The sequence below is a fragment of the Anabrus simplex genome, chromosome 10 (assembly GCF_040414725.1).
Source record: "Anabrus simplex isolate iqAnaSimp1 chromosome 10, ASM4041472v1, whole genome shotgun sequence".
NCBI classification, from domain to species: Eukaryota; Metazoa; Arthropoda; class Insecta; order Orthoptera; family Tettigoniidae; genus Anabrus; species Anabrus simplex.
The window spans coordinates 22749521-22775155 of NC_090274.1; the positions used below are offsets into that span (position 1 = coordinate 22749521).

The window sequence follows — 25635 nt, forward strand, 5'->3', positions numbered from 1 at the left end:
TATTTTACTACTACTCTCCGAGTGAGGTTAACACCTGGTGAATGTACGCAATACAGTTGGCAACTAGGTTTCAAGATCACTTTCATCTGGTATAAATCAATATGAATGGTAGGTTGGGATTGACTGGATTGTGTTTTCTTGCACAGTCTCCGGATAGAGCCAAAATTGACCAAAATGTCAATTTAGAAGCTATAATGTTCAGAGTATAGTTTTATGCCCCACTAACTACTTTTATGTTTCTTTGTTGCTTCCTCTTTACACACTGACCTGTCATTGTATTTATTATGTTTTCATGTACAAGTTCATAACTTTCCATATATGACTTGATTTCTCCTTTCCATTACTTAACATACTTTCGCGGATTTCAGATATTTCGAAGACTTTGAGAAAAGGATTCCTCGTGAGGAGATCCAAGAGATTGAGAAGATCATTAGGGAAACTGTTTCTGAACTTGACAACCAATATCTCGTCACCATCTGTGGTAGTTACAGGTTTGTACTAGTTATTGTAATTAGCCAAGTTCTTGGTGGGCCATTTCCTATCAGATCAATCAAATTTAGACATAATGTGTTGAATACCATCTCAAATTTGAAAAAATATTTATTCCAGAATATAAAGTAACAGCAGTGGCAAATCTATATATATAAAATAAGAGTTTTGTCTGTACATTGCTCAGAATTTGAAAATAATGGTATTTCTGTATGGGTCATGTCCATAGTAACAAGAAAATGCACTTTTTACTTTTCCGTAATTTCTGTCTGTATGTATGTACGTACACGCATCACGAGAAAACGGTTGAAGAGAATTTAATGAAAATCGGTATGTGAAGTCGGGGGATGAACCTCTACAATCTAGGCTATAAATCATTTTGCTCGCGCTGAGTGAAATGGTGGTTTAGGGGAAGGCCTAAAATTGAATTCTCAACTATTTATGTTATTAGTGGTCTAATGAAAAACTGTTTGTGAAGTCGGGGGATGAGCCTCTACAATCTAGGCTATATATCATTTTACTCACGCTGAGTGAAATGGTAGTTTAGCGGAAGGCCTAAAATTGAATTCTCAACTATTTATGTTATTAGTTTGCGTATTTTAAAGACAATGGGTATGCAAAGTTGGGGAATAAGTTGCTACAAAATGGTAGTTTAGGGGAAGGCCTAAAATGTAATTCTCAAATATTTCTTATTAGAGGTGTAATCGATGAATGCTACATAACTAAGGTTATATAGTATTAAATTTCCTATTATTCATGTCTTATACATTGTTACCGTACTGGCTACGATCACAAAGATATTCATGAATTTGGATTTTTGTTACTAAGTCCATATCAGCGCCAAGTAACGAGAAAACGGGTAAGCAGTATTTAATGAAAATCGGTATGTAAAGTCGGAGAACAAGAAACTACAGTTTATGGTATAAAATATTTTACAAATCACAGAGTCGAAACAAAACTAAATTTGAAGGCCTACAATATAGAAAGCTCATAACATTGATCAACAATAACATTACATTGACTATTGTTTGTCGTGATGTGTTTTGTGTTTTCTGTTGCCCCTCATCTCCGGTAGATAGGATTACTGCTGCGTACAGAGTATTTTTATTTGATTTACGTTGCACCGACAGATAGGTTTTATGGCGACGATGGGATAGGAAAGGGCTAGGAGTGCCTTAGGCCTTAATTAAGGTACAGGCCCAGCATTTGACTGGTGTGAAAGTGGGAAACCACGGAAAACCATCTTCAGCGCTGCCGACGATGGGGTTCGAATCCACTATCTCTTGGATGCAAGCTCACAGCTGCGCACCGCAAACCACACGGTCAACTCGCCCAGTCGTACAGAGTGTAACAGCCTGTCTGAATATTGATGGGAAGTAGCTGGTGAGTTAGATAACTTTCTTCTTTAGCATGCCATTCCCCTGGTTTATAAATTTTCTGATACTACTGGTACGTAACACACTGGATCATCATAGCATTCGGGCTATTCAATCCCTACTCTGAGGCACTGATTCGAATGAACAGTGTGCATATTTAGCAGAATAATGGCAGATGAGTGTTCATGGCAATCTGCGGCCTGGTCATCCCAGCTCTGGAACTTTGGACTATTAGATTGGCACCGCAATCTAACCGCAGCACTGTTCATTAAAAGTGATAAAACGTGCGGCTTTCCATTTGATTGAGTATTTTATGTGATAGCATTGCTTTTAATCGCTACATTCATACTTACGTTTTTGTAATGACCTATGTTGATTTCAGGTTAGGAAAACCACAAAGTCAGTCTTTCTCTGAGAATCCCATAGTGAAGCACGGGTACATCAGCTAGTAATTGTATAATATCAATTGATCCTCAGGTACAATGCAAGGCAGTTTATTAAACTTAATTTTTTTATCAATTAATAATTTGCCTCGATTCCCATATTTTCTTAGTCGGGATCAAAAATTGACAGAAAAGTTGTATTTACCTTTATAAAGACATCCGTGAATTTTTCAATATTTAAAATTATTTCTGCTGATAAGTGCTTTTGGCTTTTTAGCTTTAAGGGGGAAAAATTCAGTAAGTGCTTTTCTCCTCCTATTCAATACTTTTTTTTTCGTGGCTTTACGTCACACCGACACAGATAGGTCTTATGGCAATGATGAGATAGGGAAGCCCTAGGAGTTTGAAGGAAGCGGCCATGGCCTTAAGTAAGGTACAGCCCCAGCATTTGCCTGGTGTGAAAATAGGGAAACCACGGAAAACCCTCTTCAGGGCTGCCGACAGTGTGATTCGAACCCGCTATCTCCCGGATGCAAGCTCACAGCCGCGTGCCTCTAACCGCATGGCCAACTCGCCGGGTACTCTTCTTTCTATGAGGGGGTCGAGTATTCATTGACCAAACATATTTTAGCCATTTTCAGTGGATTTTTAACTTAAAAAGTACATATTTTGTGCTCAACATTGTGCCTAATTAAACTTTTGGACCAGTATAAAAAATCTCAAAAATATTTTGTAGTACACATTGAGGTTACCACAGTTAAAAGGTTTGTGCACAGTTTTTACTTGACTATTAAGGTAACTGTAAAGTTCAAATAAAATGTCCTGTACAAGTATCTTTTCAAAGTTCAAGGATGTTCTTTGGAAGCATAGATCCTAAATTTTGTTAAAAATTATTCATATAAAAAAATGTACATTCTTTTGTACAAAGATAAAGAATTGGAGTTTGTACATAGTGTTAAAGTGACTATAAAATCTGGTTAAATTCGAGATATAGTCTCGTGTAATGATTAATAAATGTAAATAGTAGTTAAGCTGCCAGCCTATTATCCTTCTAGGAAGTATGTTATTTCATGTTTCATGCTTCTTAGATAGTTGTCAAATGTATTAAAATGGGGAAGTGGTTGCCTCCAATTCTGCTGTGTTTGAAGTTAATGAAGTAGTGACAATTGGAATATTGCCCGACCTGCTCCATTTGCTGTCCTTGGTTTGTTGCATACCTAATCTTCCCAATGTGAAGGGTGTTAATGTTTCATTAGTGTAGGATCCTCTCTTTGTATTGATGAGCATCATTTTTCATGGTCATTCAGTGTTCCATTCAAGATGAACAATCTTCAGTTCAGTTATAACAATAGTGTGTGGCCTTGGAAGACTCCTGGTGCAGATGGTTCCAGTTGACACCATATAGGTGTAGTGTGCATCTGTGAAAATGGGACTCCACCTATAATTAATTCTGATGCTGAGGAGGGCACACACACAGCCCCCACACCACCGGAATTAACCGGTGAAGGTTAAAATCCCTGACTCTCCTGGGAATTGAACCAGGGACCACTTGGACCAAAAGCCAGCACGCTACCCATTTAGCCGTGGAGCCGGACAGTTCCGTTATAGTCTTAAAAAACATTTCATAATATTTACCAGATTTTGAAATTTAATTCTTAAGGAAACTTGAAAAAATTGTAGTGTAGATGGTGTATGAACAGGTGCTGCCGTCGTGTACATCAGATGCTCTTTATGTTTTTTAGGCGTGGCAAACCTGATAGTGGTGATATTGATGTGTTGCTGACACATCCCTCGTTCACTTCCAAGCATAAACCTAAAGAGAAGGGAAAACTCCTCAAGGATGTTGTCTCAGCATTGGAGGCGAAGGACCTAATCATTGACACTATATCGCTTGGGGACGTGAAGTTCATGGTAAGGGTTAATTATACTTGACGTTTGATTTTTGGGCTGTACATCAATGTCAGCCATCACTTTTCTTAACACATTCACTCCCATCACCTGAGCAGGCTATTTAACACGTTCCCTGCAGCAGTGAATTTCGATGACTTAATGTTACGTCGTATCGGCCCACCGGTGACCTTTTAAACATAAGAGTTTCATTTTTGGTCCGTATTGAACTGAGAATGGAAGATAGGAAAAAAACTAGAAAGGTTCCACCTTTTCAATACAAAAATGTTATAGGTTTATTTATAACATGTATTTGCACTTGGGACTAGTTTCGACGCTGTGTTGGCGTCATCATCAGCCAAAAAATGGGAAAATAGGCCAGTGTGTAGGCATTCATATTACACAAGGTGTTACATTAAACAATACAAATCTTGCAAGGAGATAAAAACATGGATGAATATAGAAACAAATGAATCGTTGAGAAAGCAAAAGTTATACATGTTAAAAAATAACCTTAACCACACATCTTGCAGTGCGAAAATATTCTTCTTGAATGATTCCTGAGTATAAAACACACGCGCACACATTTCTGAAGAGCCAGCAGGCAGGACAAAGTAAAGTGAAACCTTAAGGGATCTTCTGAGAAGAGTTCATCATTTTTCTATGTTCCGATTAAATAATGAAGTCTCCCTTGAGTTCCTGATAAACATACACAACAGGAAATTCTCCTTCACTCTCAACAATAGCTATAAAGACCAACGGTAAATTTCATTTTTCAAAGACGTGAAAGCATGATCTTGAACGTGATGTAACTCCTTTCATTTAACCCATTTTTTACACAAGGTGTTACATTAAATAATATATCTCACGAGGAGATAAAAACAGGGACGAATGTAGAAACACATGCACCGTTGAGAGAGCAAAAGTTGTACATATTAAAAATAAGCTTAAGCACATAACTTGCAGTGCGAAAATATTTGAATTTGAAAGATTCTTGAATAAAAGACGCACGCGCACACACTTCTAAAGAGCCAGCAGGCAGGAAAAAGTAAGGTGAAACCTTAAGAGTTCTTCTGAGAAGAGTTCATCATACTTTCAATGTTCCGACTAACTAATGAAGTCTCGTTTTGAGTTCCTGATAAACATAAACAACAGGAAATTAAACAATATACATCTTACAAGGAGATAAAAACAGGGAAAGTTATACATATTAAAAATAGTCTTAACCACAAATCTTGCAGTGTGAAAATATTCGTCTTGAATGATTCCTGAATACAAAACACGCGCATACAATTCCGAAGAGCCAGCAGGCAGGAAAAAGTAAAGTGAAACCTTAAGAGTTCTTCTGAGAAGAGTTCATCATTTTTTCTATGTTCCGACTAGCTAATGAAGTCTCCCTTGAGTTCCTGATAAACATATACAACAGGAAATTCACGAATTTGACTTTGTTTACTCCCTAGTATGAAATCCTAAACAATGCAAGTGCACTTGTTGTGTGCGTTATTGTTGAGGAGACATTTCAGCGTATTTACCTGTGCGACAGTGTTCTGATTCAACAATTGCGTGAAACAGAAATGACCCCGGAAATAATTGGGTCACCGGTGGGCCGATCAAAACTAGCAGTATGCCTCGATCCTTTACTTCAATTGGAACACTATGTTGCCATTAGTTAACAGAAATTCGTAACTAGGACGTAGTTACTTACTTCGCAATTCTGGGAAGTTCGCACCGATGGATAAAAGTAACATGTTTCGGGGCACATGGTGACCCGAACCGCACGGAACGTGTTAAATGGCTGGACCAGCGAATTCAGCTTTTAGTGGCACAGAAAACAACAATGAATTGTTTTCAAAATAAGTTCTAAATTAAACAAGATATGGAAACAAAATTTTGCAGATGCCTAAAGGGTATGGTAGCTAATGTCACACCTTCAGGTAGTGTGCTTTCTGTCATGTGTCCAGGAGAATCTTCTTCACTGTCATTTTCACTTAGTTCAGGAATTAGTTTCATCACCTGAATCTTCGACTAGGATATCGGCAATTTCGTCAATTGTCCCTAAGCGCTATGGTTACATTTCAGAAAGTGACTATACACACACTGGTGCAATCACAAACCAACTACGCAGCTAGCTTAGTCAGCAGTAGCCTTCGCTGGAATAAAAATATGCAGTAGAAGGGAAAATCTCCAAGGCTAGATGGTTTCTGGTGAGTGGATGTATTCATAAAGGTATTACCCTCATCTCTATCACTCATATTTGTGACAAAAATAAACCACATCTGCGTAGAAAGAGCTACAATTCAAGGTTGCGCTTATCCTGGCTAATTTGGATATGGTCCAGTGCATGGACACGCGCTATAGGCAATAATTTGGATACGGGCATGAATGTGTTAATTGTGTGGAAATTGTGAACATCATAGAAGGGATTTTATCAGTATTTTTTACATTTTTTATATATAGAGAGATCAAATCATCATGTTGTATTTTGAGGAACTATGTTGCATCAGGAAGTCCTGATTTTTAAATGTCTCTTCAGTTAATGGTAATACAAATGTGTAGCAGAAGCCACACCTTCCAAATAAAACCGTGCTGTGGAAAGCATGCCAATCCACCAGCCGATCGCTGGCAAATGTTACGAGTTGTACTTTTGAATGTAGTATAATATCTCGCCCTTGTGTGGGTAGATTTACCGGCACGTAAAATAACTCCTGCGGGAATAAATTCCGGCACCTTGTCATCTCCTAAAACTGTAAAAGTAGTTAGTAGGGGATCATCATCATCATCATCATCATCAATGTCCCACTCCAGTCGCCGGGGTGTGGTTGGGCATAAGAAGCATTAACATTGTTATTGTAACGTAATAGTGACTGGAAGCGTTCTACGGCTGTTGAAAGACAGACCTTTATTTCTATGTATGTTTCGTGCTTGTTCTCTACATTTATCACATCAGGATTTACCTAAATAGCTGTGATTGCGATAGGCTGCATTGTTCAGGTTAGGTATGCTACCTGTAAGTGCTTGGTGAGTGCCAGAAGTTCCAACTCGAAAAAGCAAATAACAGGAAAGCTTGCCATATTTATGGATACAAAAGGTATTTAGACAATGTCTGCGGTTAAACAATGCCTAAGGATGGCTGCCGCATTGCAGAGACGTTATTTATCACTTAGACACTGTCTAAAACCGATGTTCGACCAGTCATGTTTAAACCCTGCCGAGAGCACTGTTTAACCCCAAATGAGAGGAGTGAATCACAATCAGAGGTTATGTACCATGTAACATGTAATTTGTATTATCGACTGATGAATGGACCGTCTGGTAATTGTCAACTTGAATACAATTCTTGCAAACTGATATATTTCATTATTACATGGGGTAATTTCCATGGAATTATAGGTTACTTCGACTACATACATATCAGAGTTATATGTCCCGATCGTCAGAGGGCTGTCACATACATTACCCGGGAGGGATTCGCTTATATTTACTGCCAAGTAAACACACATAATAGTGAAAACTAAAAATTAGGTTGTGTGGGTTTTTTATATATATAATCGTATACGTTTTCAGCAACTATCAGATATTACATGTTACAAATCTTGTGTTATGGTCCGTATTGAAATGTACTTAAAGTCAAATAATAATAATAATAATAATAATAATACTAGATTATAAATTCCACCTGTTCAATACATAAGAGTTTTTTATTTAAATTTAAGAAATAGTTCCTAACATATTAGAAATAGGGATATGTTTCTCCCATAATGAGGGCATCAGCCGCCTAAAAATCTCATACCTGAATGAAAGATAGATCAGGATCCTGATTGTTCTTATTCATCTTAAATATAAATAATTATAAATATAGCTACTTTTGTGACGAGTACCTGTCCTCGCTCCTAAGTGCTTCAAGAAGTTTGTCTTAATTTTTCATATAAGATTAACAACTTCAGCAGACAACTAACTTTGGATTTTTCCTCATCTTCAACCAAATTAACACAAGAACTGTTGAAGGGACATAACACCAGAAGCTCTACTCAACCTCCTTTTGACTTTTAATACAAGAAGCTACAAACACGTCTACCGGCTAATTATAAAAATAGCTACGTTTCTGACGAGTAAATTTTCCTCGCTCCTAAATGCTTCAAGACGTTTGTCATCTTATCTTTTCATGTTAAATTAACTTTGAATTTAAATTTAATTACCACTAAGTGACTTTTATCCTAAATATTAAGCTATTATAAGCTCCTTACGCCATCTCCAGAATAAAGCACCATATTTATCAGATTTCATTTCATCACAGCAATTTACGTATTCTTTTAGAAACTTTTAACTAACTACTTGTTAATTCGTAAAGATCTACAATAAGGATTGATTATAAGACTTAGAAGTACTTATAACTACCATATTCTACTTGTCATTTTATACACATTTGTACCTAAAACAGTAGCCTCTTTTTTATATTTTAGACGTATAAGAACAATCGGGATCCTGATCTATCTTTCTTTCAGGTATGAGATTTTTAGGCTGATGATGCCCTCATTATGGGTGAAACATGTCCCTATATCTATCTAATATGTTAAGAACTATTTCTTAAATTTAAATTAAAAACTCTTATATATTGAACAGGTGAAATTTATAATCTAGTATTATTATTTGACTCTCTATCAGATAGGAAAAGGCAAGTGATGGTGATGGTGGTGATTATTGTTTAAAGAGGACTGGGGAAGAGCCGTGGCCATAATAACAGCCCTAGTATTTGCCTGGTGTAAAAATAGGGAAACTACGGTAAACAATCTTCAGGGCTGCCGCTGATGCGTTTCAAACCTGCAATCTCCAAAATAAAAGCTACATCTATATGGCCCGTACAACACACTTGGTTACACATTACTATTGCTTCATCTTCCCTTCGTTGAACTACTGTATTTATGAGTAGATTACGCTCACTGTAACAACGCTGTAATCAAAGCTACACTTTCCCGTATGGTGGCGTGTCGCTTCAGTGTTGATAATATTACGATATTTAATTTCCACCGAAAGCATTACTCTTATCTGTGGGCAAATCATGCTCGTGCTTAGCCATACTACACATTTGTATGAAGACAAACAGCCGACTGGTGTTCGGCGCTCGCACCGACGAATTACATTGGTTGCGACAAGCAAAGAGTTGCATGAAAGATACTTCTATCTCCATTTTCAAACCAATCTTGAAACTTTAAGCGATGTCTGGTTAAACATTGACTAAACATTATTTATGCAATGGAAGAGCGTGCTCAGTTTAGACGTTGCGTAAGTCTTAAAACTAGTCGTCATAGTTTCTGCAGATGATATAGATGTTGATTCCCATAGGGAATCTGAAATATTTGTCCTGAATGAGTAAATTATAAATAATTATTATTATAAATAATAATTATAAATTATAAATTTATTATAATATTTTTATAAATAATATTATTATAAATAATAATTATAAATTATAAATTTACTCATTCAGGACAAATATTTCAGATTCCCTATGGGAATCAACATCTATATCATCTGAAGGCCAAGCAGGCATCAATTTTTGCTGATGAGACAAAGTCTCTTAGTGCATTGGCACTGCCGGTGGCTCCAGTTAGCCTACGCAGTGGCCTCCACGGTATGCACTAGCCAGCGTATTGGTAGGTGTGCTAGGTACCAACTGATGAGCCCACCCTAGCACACGAGGGCGAAACGCTGGCAACCAAGAATGAGTTAGCGGGAAAATTTATAATGTCCAATAACGGACCATTTACATATTGGTATTATAGTTTCTGCAATCGGCCCAATGTTAAATAATGAATATGTAGGCCTAATAGAGTTGTTAATGTAATGAATTTTACTGAATTAGTACATGTTATGCCATCAGTGACGATGTTGTAATGCATCGCGATAAGCCGACAAAATTCTCCCGATTTTTTTACTTTTGAAAGTGGCATGTCTGTAAAATATATTTATACTACCAAGCACGTTTTTAAAGGTAGTTCTGTTTTAAATATGGCTACTGCAGTGCTTCCATCATCGTTCAGAGCATGCACGCTCAGTATGTACATTTAGGCTAGCCACAAACGCCATTACGGAAGCATTCGCCCGTATTTGTGTTTGTTTGTATTGAAAATGCCTCTGACAATTAACGGTCCCGCAGAGTGTGAAGTACGCCCTGTGATTCTACCTTTAAAGCGTGAAAGCTGTTGAAATTCATCGGCAGACTAGTGAAGTGTATGGAGAACACGTTATGAGGCGAAGGAATGGTAAGAAAATGGGTTAGAGCCTTTAAAGAAGGCCATACTTATGTCCACGACGAAAAGTGTAGTGGGCAACCGCCTGTTATTACTGAAGGCTTGGTGCAAAAATTTAATGCAAAGGTTCGAGAAAACAGACGCCTTTAAGATTTTGTCATTAAGTTATGAGTTGCCTGAAATTTCAAGGAGTGTTCTTAATGAAATTGTCATATTGCTTAGATTATCGGAAGTTGTGCTCACGCAATCCAAAACGAAGGGCTTGTCATACTCTCAAGGGGGATTCTTTTGCTTCATTACAACGTGCGATCTCACACAGCTAATCAAACCTGGGGCCTCATAGCTTCAAATGGTTGGGGACAATTTGATCATCCTCTGTATGGTCGTGACCCAGTGTCTAGTGACCACCACTTGTTCCTGTAAAAGCATTTAAGAAGTAAACTCCACGCCGACGATGACTTAAAATAGACCGTGCAGCAGTGGCTGGCACATCAGACGGCAGATTACTATGCGGATGGAATTCAAAAGCTGGCTTCACAATATGACAAGTGCCTTAATATGCTTGGAACTTGCTTGAGGAATAGTTTAAGGTATAGGTTTGTTCGGCCCCGCGGTGTAGGGGGCAACACGTCCGCCTGTCACCCGGCGGCCCCAGGTTTGATTCCTGGCCAAGTCAGGAGTTTTTAATTGTAAATGATTGATATCCGTGGCCTGGGGACTGGGTGTTTGTGTCGTCCTTAACATTCCTTTCATCACACTCAACACTTTACACTTCCACCATTTACAAAATACCTGCAGGTTCCTCACATATGGTGCAAGTTGCTCACATATCAAATGCAACTCAAGCACACCAATAACAATAATTATAACATCATTGCACAGCTACAGATGGGAAAGTAGCCACCACTTTGAGTCTAATGCCACTCAAACTTCACAAATGTCACAGGACAATACGATTCAGTTTTAACATAAAACAACAAGCAAATCATATTATTCAAGCTCCAAAGCATCAACCAAGTGTACGACTATAAAAAAGACTTGAACACAGAAGTCGACCGATGAACTGAATAATACGCAAGACACGAACGTTCATATGCATGAAGTGTTCCTACATATATTGTTTTCGTTACATATACTGTACTTATAAGTTAGTTTTAAGTGGAGGTAGAGTTTTATAAATTAATTTTAAGATCTAAAGCATGTTATTTTAGACAGATAATTGCATTGTCACACAGTGACATATATGCCAGTTCCCGTTTTGACATGCCCCATTTGGACATAACCAAACATTTATCATATGGCATTCCCCAGATAAACTAATTTCAATCATTGCTTCATTATCTATATGTGAATGTATTGTTCAGCTGAAGATGACCCAAAAAAGAGGGGTTGAAACCAGTACTTTGGTATAATAAATTCAATAAATAAGTATTGATAAGGTGGTAGTCCTTTCCTATTTATAATTGTATTGTGGAGACACATGGAACAGATATTGCAGACAAATTTTTAACTGGTTCTCTTTGATATTATGGTGCTAATTTTAAGTTAATTGTTATTAATCACACAAATAAAGAATAATTGTGCACTTGCAAGAAAGTACGGCATAGCTAAAGCCAGTGTTCGGCATTGGTATTCAGTAGCCCGCAACGAGGGTGCTTTAATAAAGTTGAGCGTGAAATTGAGGTATGTGCGCAAAAAACGCCAGGTCGAAATGGCCATAACACGAGATGCGATACGAACACGGATTCACGAAGAGGAATTCCCTGAACTTTCAAAGGCACTATCACATATCTCTAATGAAAATGATTACGGAAGTATGTAGGATGTACATAATACTTGTGGGGGTGTTTATTTTTCTCAAATTAAATTTGAAATTTGTTATAAATAAAGTTGATTTCACAAAGCACATTTTAAGTCTGGTTTATCTTTTGTGGGGGTTGTCTTGAATTCGGAGAAATGTAGTACTTTACGAAGTCTCTACATTTAGTGTTGCCAGCTGAGAATTCCATTTGCCGTTGCACATACTTTTAAAATCCGCTAAACTTGTATTTAGAAACACTAAATTTTCCTCGGTTGTAATTTTTGAAAGACTGAATAAAAAAAGGGTCTCTTACTGATTCAAAACGTTACAAAGCTCTTGCAAACAATCCCACGGGTCGGTGGTTTGAAATAGGACTGTGTACTGAAGTGTTATAATCCAATGGAGCATGTGCCTACCACCAGTGAGTCTGGTCTTAATTCTATCTGATTTCATAAACATAATACAAAATGATATGTAATTAATATTTCACAAATAAATTGTAAACTTACAATAATTCAGTCTGATGTTTTATTCTTATAATTAAATACATACAGTAAAAACATAGATTAGAAAGTTTTAGCTAACAATGTAACGGACTGTATTCGTTCCACAATGGATGAGATCGAAAACAGACTTCGTTGCACCAAACCAAGTTACCGGTAACCCGATGAGTCAGTACAATAAGCCTCAAGGCAGCAGTACATCCGGAGCTTAGCTGACGTGCCCTTTGGAGAGGGAAAACCAAAACCCAATGAGCGCTACGCCCGCCTATAGACGGGCTGATGCGGCCGGTCCAGCACTGCTACGCCCGTCCCTAGACGGTGTGCAAGACCTTTATTTTTTTTTTTAAGTTTCCCGGTTCACTCTCAAGTGCCAGTTCATTCTCTGGCATGTACTGCCATCTGTTGGGCATTATGTAGAACTAATTGATCACGGTTATAGTTTTGGGAAGTGACTTACAGAGCTATTTGTGGACATCTGTGTTGTAAACAAACATGGCGGAACAACAAGCTAGTTGCTCTCGCAGCGATGTTATTTCAGATCAACGAATCTTTCAGTTATTAACCACAGCAGAAAGTGATGATTTTAATGAATTGTTAATCAATTTTGAAAGTGCGAATGATACAGAGAGTGCTGAAAATATTGTACGTGAGAAGGAAACAGAGCCCCCTTCTAAACACAAGAACAACACAGTTCAAAAAACTATTTCTTCACTATTTTCGTGGCGGACGGATAACTTTTCTCCACCACACTTTCAAGTATCTGTGACAGACTCTGGGAGCCAAGTAGTGTTTGATGACAACCTTAAAATCATTGATTTTTAAAAAACTTTTGTGCCAGTGGATTTGGTGCAGCTAGTTCAACAAATTGGCATCACAAACAGCCGGTGAAAAACATTGAGCTGTTATTACATTCCAGGTTTAGAAAGTATTTTAAAATATCAACTTATGTACTAGTAGAAGTTGCATGTATTACCGTATTTCACGGCATAATCGTCGCCACCGCGTAATCGTCGCATCCTTTATTTTCAATACAAAAATCGGACTTTAAACCTTTAATTACATAATCGTCGCACGTCCAAATTTTGTTCACTAATCTGGTTAAAAGGTAAATGGAACTGAAACGTAAGTTGCACATGAATGCGCAATTTAAATACGTGTATGGTTTATGGGCAATTTGGCAACAGAGTCACGTTTGCGACATGTTGCACAACGTATAAATAAATAATACCGGTATATGTACGACGCATGACTTACCGGTAGACTATCGGCAGTTTGACAACGTGGTCGCGAGACAGTGTACTATTTATTCACCACCTACATATTATGCTTACCGGTAGGCTATCGGCAGTTTGACAACGTGGTCGCGAGACAGTGTACTATTTATTCACCACCTACATATTATGAGTTCCCATTTGAAATACGTAAGGCTGTAAGTTATCGCTTATCGGCAACGTCGCCAGGAAATACCGGCGAGGTAGGTTGAATGGACCTCGAACCAGCCCTCAGATACAGGTAAAATTCCCTGACCCGGTCGTGAATTGAACCCGAGGCCTCCGTGTAAGAGGCAAGCACGCTACCCCTACACCATGGGGCCGGCTCCTGTGTTATTGCGCACGAAGTGAAATCCAAGACGATAACGCAGATTTCCACGGAATTATTCAGCCGAATTATTTACCATGTCTCAGTTGTCATCGCTAGACTCTTATCTTACTACTACGTCATAAGTGTCCGGGCATGGGATGAAAACTTTTATCCAAGCAGTCAAGATAATTATTATCCAATGCTATTAAAGTTTTATTTTATAAACTCGTCAGTAATGTAATGTAAAATCATCAATAACTGGGAAGAAATATTAACCTAATTACCGTATGTTTAAAAGAAATTCAAAAAAAATGAATGTTTGTTACTGACGTCTCGGAATACAGTCAACAACTATACAGTAGATCTACACAGCGCTAGCTAGAGCTCCGGTTTGCGAGCTTTGCGCAAGCGCAGTAGTGTGTCGCAACCAACGAGCTAAACTGATAAATTGTTGCATGCTTCCTTGCTGCCTAACAGTATTGGCTGCTCTGGAATGGACAGATCACAGATGCATTTATTTGTTTCAGATTTACGTGATTACTGTAGACATGTGTGCGTGAGAATTTAAGTTTTTAATTTGTGTTTTGGGTGTTTGCAGAAATAATTTGTTTTAATAGTGAACAATTACGGAAAGTCATTCATATCGCAAAACATTAACGTGTGAAGCATTTATAAGCGATTATGGGTAAATATAGAAACTATTCTGCGGGCTTCAAGCTAAGCGTAATTGCCTTCGCTGAACAGCACGGGAACAGACCTGCAGAAAGAAAATTTTCTGTGAGTGAAAAGTTGGTGCGTGACTGGCGGAAAGTAAAAAACAAGCTAAAAAGCACAAACCCTTCTAGACGCGCGTTTAGAGGTCCTAAAACAGGGAAGTTTCCTATAATTGACGAAGAAGTGTTTAGGTACGTCAGTGAAATACGTAACAATGGCTGCAGTGTATCATATGAAATGTTACAAATTAAGGGACAGGAGGTAGCGCGCAAACACAACATACCGGTAACTCAGTTTAAGGCGACTCGTGGGTGGATTAAGGGGTTCATGCGACGATACAATCTGTCAGTGCGAAGGAGAACAACACTAAGCCAAAAGTTGCCTGCTGATTACACGGACAAGATTGTAAATTTTCACCGATTTGTCATACGTTTGCGCAAGGAAACTTCGTACTTGCTTTCTCAAATCGGTAATGCCGATCAGACTCCAATCTTTTTTGATATGCCTCGCAACAGCACTATTGCGCTAAAAGGATCACGGAGTGTATTAATGAAAACCAGCGGTAGTGAGAAGTTGCGATGCACGGCAATGCTAGCCATTACAGCTGACGGGAGAAAGTTGCCGCCTTACATCATTTTCAAGAGGAAAACGATGCCTAAGAATATACAGTTTCCCCGTGGTATTCATGAACGAGTGCAACCAAAGGGTTGGATGGACGTAGAACTCATGCTGGATTGGGTTAAAACTGTGTGGAATAGAAGACCTGGTGCACTACTAAAACAACCAGCTCTGCTTGTTTTAGATAGTTTCCGAGGTCACCTCGTGAACGAAGTGAAGCAAATTCTCACTACAAATAAGACACGACAGATAGTCATTCCTGGTGGCCTAACATCTGCTTTGCAGCCACTAGACGTATGTGTTAATAAACCCTTTAAAGACCACTTACGTCGATTTTACAACGAGTGGATGATGAGCAGCGATCAGCAATTGACGCCCGCCGGAAATATCAGGCGTCCACCCTTGGACTTGTTATGCTCGTGGGTGAAGAAGAGTTAGGATCTTATACCACCTGAACTAGTCTCCAAGAGCTTCAAAAGGACTGGGATTTCGAATGCACTAGACGGTTCCGAAGATGACGCAGTGTGGCAGGGAGACGAAGAATCTGATACTGGTATTAACAGAGGCGAGGATGGCGCATCAGATAGCGAAACCTGCGATAGCGACACCGAAGATTTGGAATAAATTGCGTACCGGTAAGTCCGCATTTCACAACAAAGCGATAATTTTGCAAGTGTAATATTTTAACTTTAATACTCAAATTAATGACAAATTAACTTAATACGTTCATTTTTATTTTCAGGTTGGAAAAACGTTCGCCGAATTGTTGCGAAAAATTATGAATTTTGTTTCAGACTATTTTAATTATTTTGATGTATAAACGCGAGTATTACGTGCATCTTAAATTTGTATCAAATACAATTTAGTTATAAATACATTTTTTGAGTAATACAAGTACTGGTATTAAATATTCATCGTATAATGGTCGCACCCTACAATTTTTTTCGAAAATTTTGGTATAAAAAGTGCGACGATTATGCCGTGAAATACGGTACTTGCCTACAGATTTTAGGAAATAATATTAAACATAAGTGTAGGATTTTCAATCTGCATTTAGATTTATAAAGAACCAACATTTATAGTCATTTTAAGCTAATCACCCCATTGATAGGTTAAAAAATTTAGGCTTCTACAATTTTTTTTACATATGAATGAAAAAACTCAGCACTTAAAAGGTTAACATAAAATTTACTTATTATAATACTCTCACTCTGATAATGTGTACTAAACTTAGTTTTATGATTAACTGTCTTTTGTCTGTGAATGATGTAAAAACAATAACCCTATCTTTACTGAATTCATAAGCAAACATTTAAGTATCCTCCGTTGATGTTATCTCTTCTAGAAGGTCCCAAAAATACCAGATTTAGCTACAAAACCACTGACTTGGTAGCACTGTTTACGTTATAAACATTTTCTTGATGATGATAGCAATGTGTTTTCTTCCTTGCTACAGGGTGTTTGCAGATTATCAAAGGCCAAAGGCAATAACAATCCAGCCCCAGCTCGACGACTTGACATCCGTCTGACCCCTCATGACCAGTACTTCTGCAGCGTACTTTACTTCACTGGCTCGGATATGTTCAACAAACACATGCGGGCACATGCTTTAGAACATGGTTTCACACTCAACGAATACTCCCTTCGCCCCATGGGTTCTACAGGTAAAGTTGTTTTAAGAACTCTAGATCAGAATTGTTATTAATGGTACAGTAGAACCTCGATAATTCGAAATCGGTTAATTCAAAATCCCGCCTAATTCGAAGAAGCTCTCGTTCCCGGAAACATGAGATACAGTTTAGCATGTTATTTCAATTGTTTAATTCGAAATATGGATAATTCGTAATTCGAAGTACAATGTTGGCCCCATTACCGAAATTCAGACTTTTAATTCGAAACTGCCTTTACATTTTAAAATAATAGTATGTTACAGAGTAATTTCACCTCAAAATTTATCCGCTCCGCTTCATAATAGAACGCACATTCCGGAACGTGGAGGGGTAACTTTCCTCACACTCACTTCGGTGGGTCTACAGTGCGCTTCATGATTGCTAAGTTGAATGAAATCTGAATTCTTTTGTATTCAACCTTTTAAGGAACGCCGTAATATCACGCAACAGGCAGTGTGTGGGAAAACAGAATCCGCAAACACTGGCGATGCCGACAGTTGATGAAAAACGTGGCTCATATAATAAATTCATACGCACCGAACAATATTGTCATTGCCGGTAAAACTGTATTGCTTTATTTTAATGCGAGCCCAAACGGTCTTATGGTTTTAAAGGAGAAATTGCCAGCCGGGAAATTGTACAAGGGTGAGGGATGGGGTTTGTAGTAGTGCGTTGCAATGCACATGGGCGCGAGATACTTTATCGCCTCGTCATAGGAAAGTTTGATAAGCTACAATGTTTTAAGGGCATCGGGCAACTTCCATGCCAGTACAAAGCATCTAAAAATGCAAACAGTACAGAAATCCAAAAAGATAATGCATTTGCACAGGGGAACCGGCATAATTTATTCTCGTCTTTGAATTGTGCGATTTTTTCTTTCGTTGCGTGAGGTTATGTTTTCAGTAATTTCTCCAAGTGCATTATTTGAACATTGTAAATGCACCTTGTTGGATACATTTCGGAAATAGTTTTTTTTTTTCCATGGCATTTGAAAGGTTTAAACTGTGAATCGAGGTGATTGCATGTATTAATGGGTCTTAGAATACTTTGTGACGTGACAAGTGTTTACATTTCTGAAGTACGAGAGAAGTGGCATGGCGGGAAATCGTACAAGGATAGAGTCGCAGGAAAGTTCGATTTTAAGGGCATCGGGTACTTTCTGTGTAAATACAAGGCATCTAAAATGCATACAGTGTAGTAATCCAATGAATAAAGCACTTGCACATGGGAGCCAGCATAGATTTCTCCTCGTCTTTGAATCATGCTTTTCATGCTTTTTTTTTTTTTTTCATTTCTTTCTTTCTTTCTTTCGTTGCGTGAGGTTATGTTTACCAGTGAGAAATCCAAGTGCACTATTTGAATACTGTAAATGCACCTTCTTGGATACATTTTGGAAATAGTTCTTTTTCATGGCATTTGAAAGGTATAAACTGTGAATCAAAGTTAACTGCATGCAGTAACGGGCCTTAGAATATTTAGTAACGCGGTAAGGGTTAGTACTACTGAATTGCGAATTGGCGGTTAATTCGAAGTCCGATTTTTGAGTCCCAACGACTTCGAATTAACGAGGTTTTACTGTATACTCTTTTTTTTTTTTTTTTTCCCCTCTATATATTAAGTCGTATAATTAAAGAATGAAGTTGCTGGCAACATTTAATTCACATACCTCTCTTGGAAATGTAAATACTTACTCCTTGTTAGAGCCCACCCAACTCTCTGTCGCTCTCGTGCGTGCTCGTCTAGCTGGTCCCAGTAATGTCGGGAACTATTTTTAGAGCCTACTGATGTTGTAAGACTTCAAGTTGCCAGTAACAGACTGCAACTATGTTAGATAATCGAGGATATCTATATCGATGACAAAGCTAGAAAGCAAAATAATGATGTAGTTCAAGTAGTCGTCATTTTTTTCCTACCTTGTATATACAATGCTGAAAGTGTTGAATAGAAGGAAGTGTGATCAGAATTAGTGTAAAATTTGTCATGTATATCACATTTTAGGTAGCCTTTGGGTTTTGCACTGGTGCTATTTTGAGAAAATAAGCTGTGTACGGAAGATGACCACTGCAGATATACTAAATTGAGTGATACACGTCAATTTCTTTTTTTTTTTTTTTTTTATAAAATTTAGATATTCACCCTGAATCTGATCAATTTGCTGATGATGAATTGTTTGCAAGGGTGTTCATTGAAGTTGTTTTTCATTTTTATGATAAGAGGCCTGAGTTTCCTAAGTTTGTCATGTATATCAACTTCAGCGTTATTGGTGAAAGGTAGAAATCGCATTATTTCAAGGAACACCGGGCGAGTTGACCGTGCGGTTACGGGTGCGCAGCTGTGAACTTGCATCCGGGAGATAGTGGGTTCGAACCCAACTGTTGGCAGGCCTGAAGATGGTTTTCCATGGTTTCCCATTTAATTAAGGCCACGGCTGCGTCCTTCCCCCTCCTAGGCCTTTCTTATCCCATTGTCGCCATAAGACCTAACTGTGTCGGAGTGACTTAAAGCAAAATTGTAAAATTATTTCAAGGAACCTATTGCACCTCATTGCACCATAGACTATATGATTTCTCACATCAGGTGCCTCCCAGTAATGCCTCAAGCCTGGGAACGAATTATAACCGGATATGGACTAATTAGGATTCCAGTAAAGAATTTCAGTTTGGATTTTCACACTAATGGATCTGGAACATTCCTAAAAAAGGCATAATTTCTTATTTCATTCAGAACAAAATTATACAAATCATCATTAAAAATTTTTAAACAGTTCAAGTGGAGAAAAATCGCTAACTATCAGAGAATAAGGAAGTTGTCAATGAATGTCTCACACCAAAACAGAGTTCTCTGCATAGTGGAGATAGCTGCATCTGGTATATCAACAGCAGTGGTTGAATCTGATAGAATAGGAACTGGAGAAGATGTGACACCTGCCGTGACATTACCGCTGCCTTAATTTCTTTCATTGTGTGAATGAACAGTTTGAGCTTCCATGACTGTGGTTCGAATCATCTGTCAGCCCACAGTCTTCCGTGTCAACCGAGTCTTCATCAGAGAGAATATTAGCCTCATGTGACGATGAATATGACATTAATATCATTGTCTTCTCTAAAATTTCTGCTATGCTCAGCTCTCCAAAATGAACAGAGTGATTCCTCATAAAAGTATACTGAACTGCCTCCCCCGCCGCTGAAAGAAATATTAGCACAGCCATGACATTATCAGCCACTAATGCCAAGCATAAATTTGTAATAAAATATAGTGGTAGAAAAGATGCACGGGAGCACAGTACAGAGAGCATGATATTTTTCTATACTTACACTTAGCGTTATCATATGGTACCACCGGCAAAACTAGGTCCTATGGCATGCCATCTCAATACGGCAAACATCTCAACATACGCAACAATTCGACAGACTGACTGCTGTTTAGAATGCAAAGAATGAAAAACACTCCTTCCTCAACCAAATTAGCTTGCAATTCATATATCTCTTACAAGGTACTGTCCCATAGAGACAGGTTCTGCATTGCCGTATTGGAACGCTAGTCATTTATGGGTTGATACAGAGTGGGCCCACATTTGGACATTAGTGCAGTTCAGACTCTGCTTGAAAAGACTATGTACAAGGTATCACACCTCCGGGAGAATGATAGGTCAGAGACGCAGAGGTTTCGGTATGAATGTGTGAAAAGTGGAATCATTTGTAAATGCATAACTTTTTTGTAATATCTGAAGCCATCTCTTTTCAGTTTTGACTCAGTTAATTTATAACTGTTAAGTTCTTCAGTTTGCTGAAACTAACTTTCAGTAACAAATTTATAAACAAACTGAAAAAGAAAACATATGGTAACAGTATACTTTTGAAATTTCTAAATATTTGAGCGTGATTTAATGGAATCTGTTTATTTCTTCCAAGAATGAAACATATCATTCTATTTTAATTAAGTTGTTTCTTTTTAAGTATAATACTCTTACTATACGATTTCTTTTTCAGGTGGTTTATAAAGTAATTACCTCAAAATTGGTTTTGACAAACTGAAGAACCCAACAGTTTATTTAAATTTAAAATGCATAAGTTGATAATTGTAAAATACCTGTTTCTAAATTATTTTTTGGGATAAATTTATCAAGGATTTTATTTTAAGAATCCTATCTCCTTTGACAGGTGTTCCAGGAGAGCCAGTACCAGTCACCTCTGAAGAAGACATATTTGACTATATTGACTACCCCTACAAAAAGCCTGAAGAAAGAGACTGATTGTATTAACAAAACACGTAATGTATGTGTATATATGCGAGATTCTAATCTTAAGCTTTCCATTCATACTGTATCATTGTAAATTTCTTGCCCATGTTGGTTTTACATTCCTCTATGTCTGCCTTAACTGATTTCCTAGATAACACACTACCTTGGTTCCCTTTCCTCCATCCACTTTCCCCATGTGTCTAGCAGTGGAGTTCCCCATGACCGGAGCCTCGACCTCGGCTATTTCTGGTCTCCCTTAACTTCCCTGACTATTGTACGCATCACTTAAAGCTATACACTAAAAGGCTGCCATATTACTGCTGCCAACTTGACTATGTCCGATTGAAATCAGAAGACATAGCCATCGACAAACTAACCTCGGTGTAAGTATCAGTAATGGCGGTTCCCTTACCAAAGTAAATGATTATAAATATCCGACTCGGCTGGATGGTCAGCATACTGGCCTTCGATTCAGAGGGTCCCGGGTTCGATCCGGGCTGGGTCGGGGATTTTACCTTTCATTGGTTAATTCCAGTGGCCTGGGTGTTTGTGCTGTCCTCAACATCCCTGCAACTCACACATAACACAGTCCAGCACCACAATAACACGCAGTTACCTACACATGGCAGATGCCGCCCACCCTCATCAGAGGGTCTGCCTTACAAGGGCTGCACTCGGCTAGTAATAGCCACATGAAATTATATTATAATGGTAATAAATGATCAATCAAGATATTCATAATTAAGTTGCTTTTCAAGCTCAATGAGAAATTAAGGAAATACTCTCACCCTCATCCAATCATATATTTCTGCATTTATATGGTATATGTGCATTGCTATAACCATGTTCTTCGGTGTTTGCCTTATGTAAATAATTTGGGTCCCTTCTTGAAATTTGCTATTTCTTGCTGGACGGTAGAGAAACCGCACTTTAAAATACACACAAGCAAATACATTACACGTACTTAATCCGAAAGTCAATAAGAATACGTAAAGGCTAAGTCTGGAAACCATACCAAAGTCAAGACCTTAATTAATAAAATTCTGCGTTCATCATTTCACACAAACTACGTTATTTAATGCATTATTTGAACATGCCACATGTACTTACCTGGCCCAAACAGTTTTACAATCCCACAGAAAAAGAAAATACCATATAATCTCGAATACCACCTGCACTGTTTTTTTTTTTTTTTTGAAAATATCGCTTCCAAAATTGTGTGCGGGTCTTATTTAAAATTTTGGGAAAGTTATCTTTCCGAATGTGCGTAAATCAGTCATCGCCGCCGGTGCGGCTTGGCAACAATGCTCTCTCGGTATACGCTACTTCCGCGCTTGGCGTCAGTCTCACGCACGTTCTCGGAGTATCAACATGAATTCCACAAAGCCTTTGCGATCTTTTACTGCTAGTGAGAAACTGAATGTAGTTCGGGAAGCCGAAATTATTTGAAATTGTGCCACCGGTAGGCAATACAATATTGATGAGTTGTGTATTTGTGATTGGAGAAAGAAGAAAAATGTGCCGTTAACATGTAGTGGTGATCATAGAGGTTTTCGTGGACTGAGTGTACAGTTTCCAGAAATTGAAAAGAAGACTTTATAAATGTGTGACAGAAAGGCAGGAACTGGGATATGGTGTGTCAACCAAAATGTGTCGGCTAAAGGCATTAGAGATCGCAAAGGAACTTTCATCGGAAGGGTTTAAGGCAAGCCGAGGATGGGTTTGTAATTTTTATAAAAGAAATGGGTTGAGCGTACGAAGGCTTACCTCATTTTCTCAACGTCTTCCTGGTGCCTACGAAGAGAAGTTATTGTCGTTCCAGCATCACATAATTCGGTTGCGGAAGGAAAATGCCTATCTGCTTTCGCAAATTGGCAGTGCAGATCAGATGCCAGTCTACTTTGAAATGCCAGTGGCCAGGACAGTGAATATTAATGTGAAGGGTGTGAAACGTGTTACCATTAGAACGGGTGGTAATGAAAAAACAACGGTGTACGGTAATGTTGGGTATTCTTGCCGATGGAACCAAATTGCCACCGTACATTGTTCCTAAAATTCTACCCATTGGTGTTATCGTCGAATCTCAGAACTCCGGCTGGATGGAATGTTCACTTGTGGAAGACTGGGTAAAGTGTGTCTGGCAACGTCGCCCTGGTGCATTATTGGGACAAAAGAGCTTGCTTGTTCTTGACAGTCAGCACGGCCACACAGCAGACACTATGAAGAAACATATCAAGGATGAGAAAACTGACCTAGTAGTTATTCCGGGTGGGATGACGTCTATGCTACAGCTGCCGGATGTCGGCATAAACTGTCCATTTAAAGCAGCCTTGAAACAGCTCTATACAGAATCGATGGCGGCTGATAATCACAGCACCCAGAAGTTCAGTTGCTGTGTTCGTGGATTTTGACGGCATGGAATCGTATCCCTGGAGACCTCATACGAAAGTTGTTCAGGAAGTGTAGCATTTGTAATGCTATGGATGGCAGCGATGACAACATTTTGTGGGAAGGTGATGGTGAGAAAGCTCCGAAGTTGGTACTGATGATGATGAATGAACTCGTTGGGTATCGTTCTGGAAATGTTTCTTTACTTTTATTTGAATTTTCTAATTATTTGATGTGTGTTAGTAAAGATTGTAAATAATTTTGACTTCACTTTTTTTTAAATTTTGTTCTTTCAAAATAAGGGTGCGGGTCTTATTTGGTGGCAGGTGGTAGTCGAGATTATACAATATGCTTTAATTATACTTGCAAATGAAACAGTAGTGATTTTAACAATACGACAGTGGCAATACGTAATTCCTGCATATCACGAAATAAACCATGTCTGTATCGTGCCAACATGCCAGATTAACAGTACAGTAGAACCTCAATAGTTCAAAAACGGGTAATTCAAAATCCTGTCTAATTCGAAGAAGCTCTCGTTCCCGGAAATATAAGATACGGTTTTCCATGTTATTTAAATTGTTTAATTTGAAATACGGATAATTCATAATTCGAAGTACAATGTCGGCCCCATTACTGTAATTCAGACTTTTAAATCAAAACTGCCTTTATGTTTTAAAACAATAGTATTTTACAGCGTAATTTAAATTCAAAATTTATCCGCGTCATGATAGAACGCATCTTCCGGAACGTGCAGGGGTAGCTTTCTGCACTTTCACACACGTAGGTGTGTCTACAGTGTGCTTCATAGTTGCTAAGTTCGAGTTAAATCAGAATTCTTTTGTATTCAACATTTTTAAGGAACGCCGCAATATCACGCAGCAGGCAGTGTGCGGAGAAACAGAATCCGCGAATACTGGTGATGCCAACAATTGACGAAAAAGCGTGGCTCATATAATCAATTCGTAGGCACCAAACAATATTGTCATTGCCGATGAAACTGCATTGCTTTCTTTTAATGCCGAGCCCAAACAGACTTATGGTTTTAAAGGAGTAAGTGCCAGCCGGGAAATCGTTCAAGAGTAGGGGGTTCATTGTACTGTGTTGCAATGCACACGGAAGCGAGAGAATTCCTCCCCTTGTCATAGGAAAGTTCGATTAGCCACAATGTTTTAAGGATGTTGGGCACCTTCCAAGCAAGTACAAGGCATCTAAAAATGCAAACGGTAGAGTAATCCAAAAAATAATGCATTTGCACAGGGGAACCAGCATAATTTATCCTCGTCTTTGAATCGTGCGATTTTTTTTTTTTCTTTTGTTGCGTGAGGTTATGTTTGTCAGTGATTTATCCAAGTACATTATTCGAACATTGTAAATGTACCTTGTTGGATACATTTCGGAAATAGTTTTTTCCATGGCATTTGAAAGGTTTAAACAGTGAATCAAGGTGATTGCATGCATTAATGGGTCTTAGAATACTTTGTGACGTGGCAAGTGTTCACATTTCTGAAGTACCTATGAGAGAAGTGCCATGGTGGGAAATTGTACAAGGATAGGGTGACTGTATTGTGTTGTCATGCAGAAGGAAGTGAGAGACTTTCTCCCCTCGTCATAGGAAAGTTCGATTAGCCACAATGTTTTAAGGATGTCGGGTACTTTCTGTGCATGTACAGGACATCTAAAATGCATACAGTACAGTAATCCAATGAATAAAGCACTTGCACATGGGAGCCTGCA

At 38.3% G+C, this 25635-nt stretch overlaps 1 protein-coding gene across 1 annotated transcript in view; it reads left to right on the forward strand.

Moving 5' to 3' along the window:
* Positions 1 to 25635, forward strand: part of LOC136882129 (DNA polymerase beta) — a 51219-nt gene that overhangs the window by 21366 nt on the left and 4218 nt on the right. Inside the window, exons 4-7 of the mRNA XM_067154656.2 lie at positions 369 to 491; positions 3991 to 4159; positions 17057 to 17264; positions 21431 to 21544. Of these exons, the coding sequence (XP_067010757.2) occupies positions 369 to 491; positions 3991 to 4159; positions 17057 to 17264; positions 21431 to 21522 (592 nt within the window). The 3' untranslated portion in view covers positions 21523 to 21544. The remainder of the gene's footprint in view (positions 1 to 368; positions 492 to 3990; positions 4160 to 17056; positions 17265 to 21430; positions 21545 to 25635) is intronic.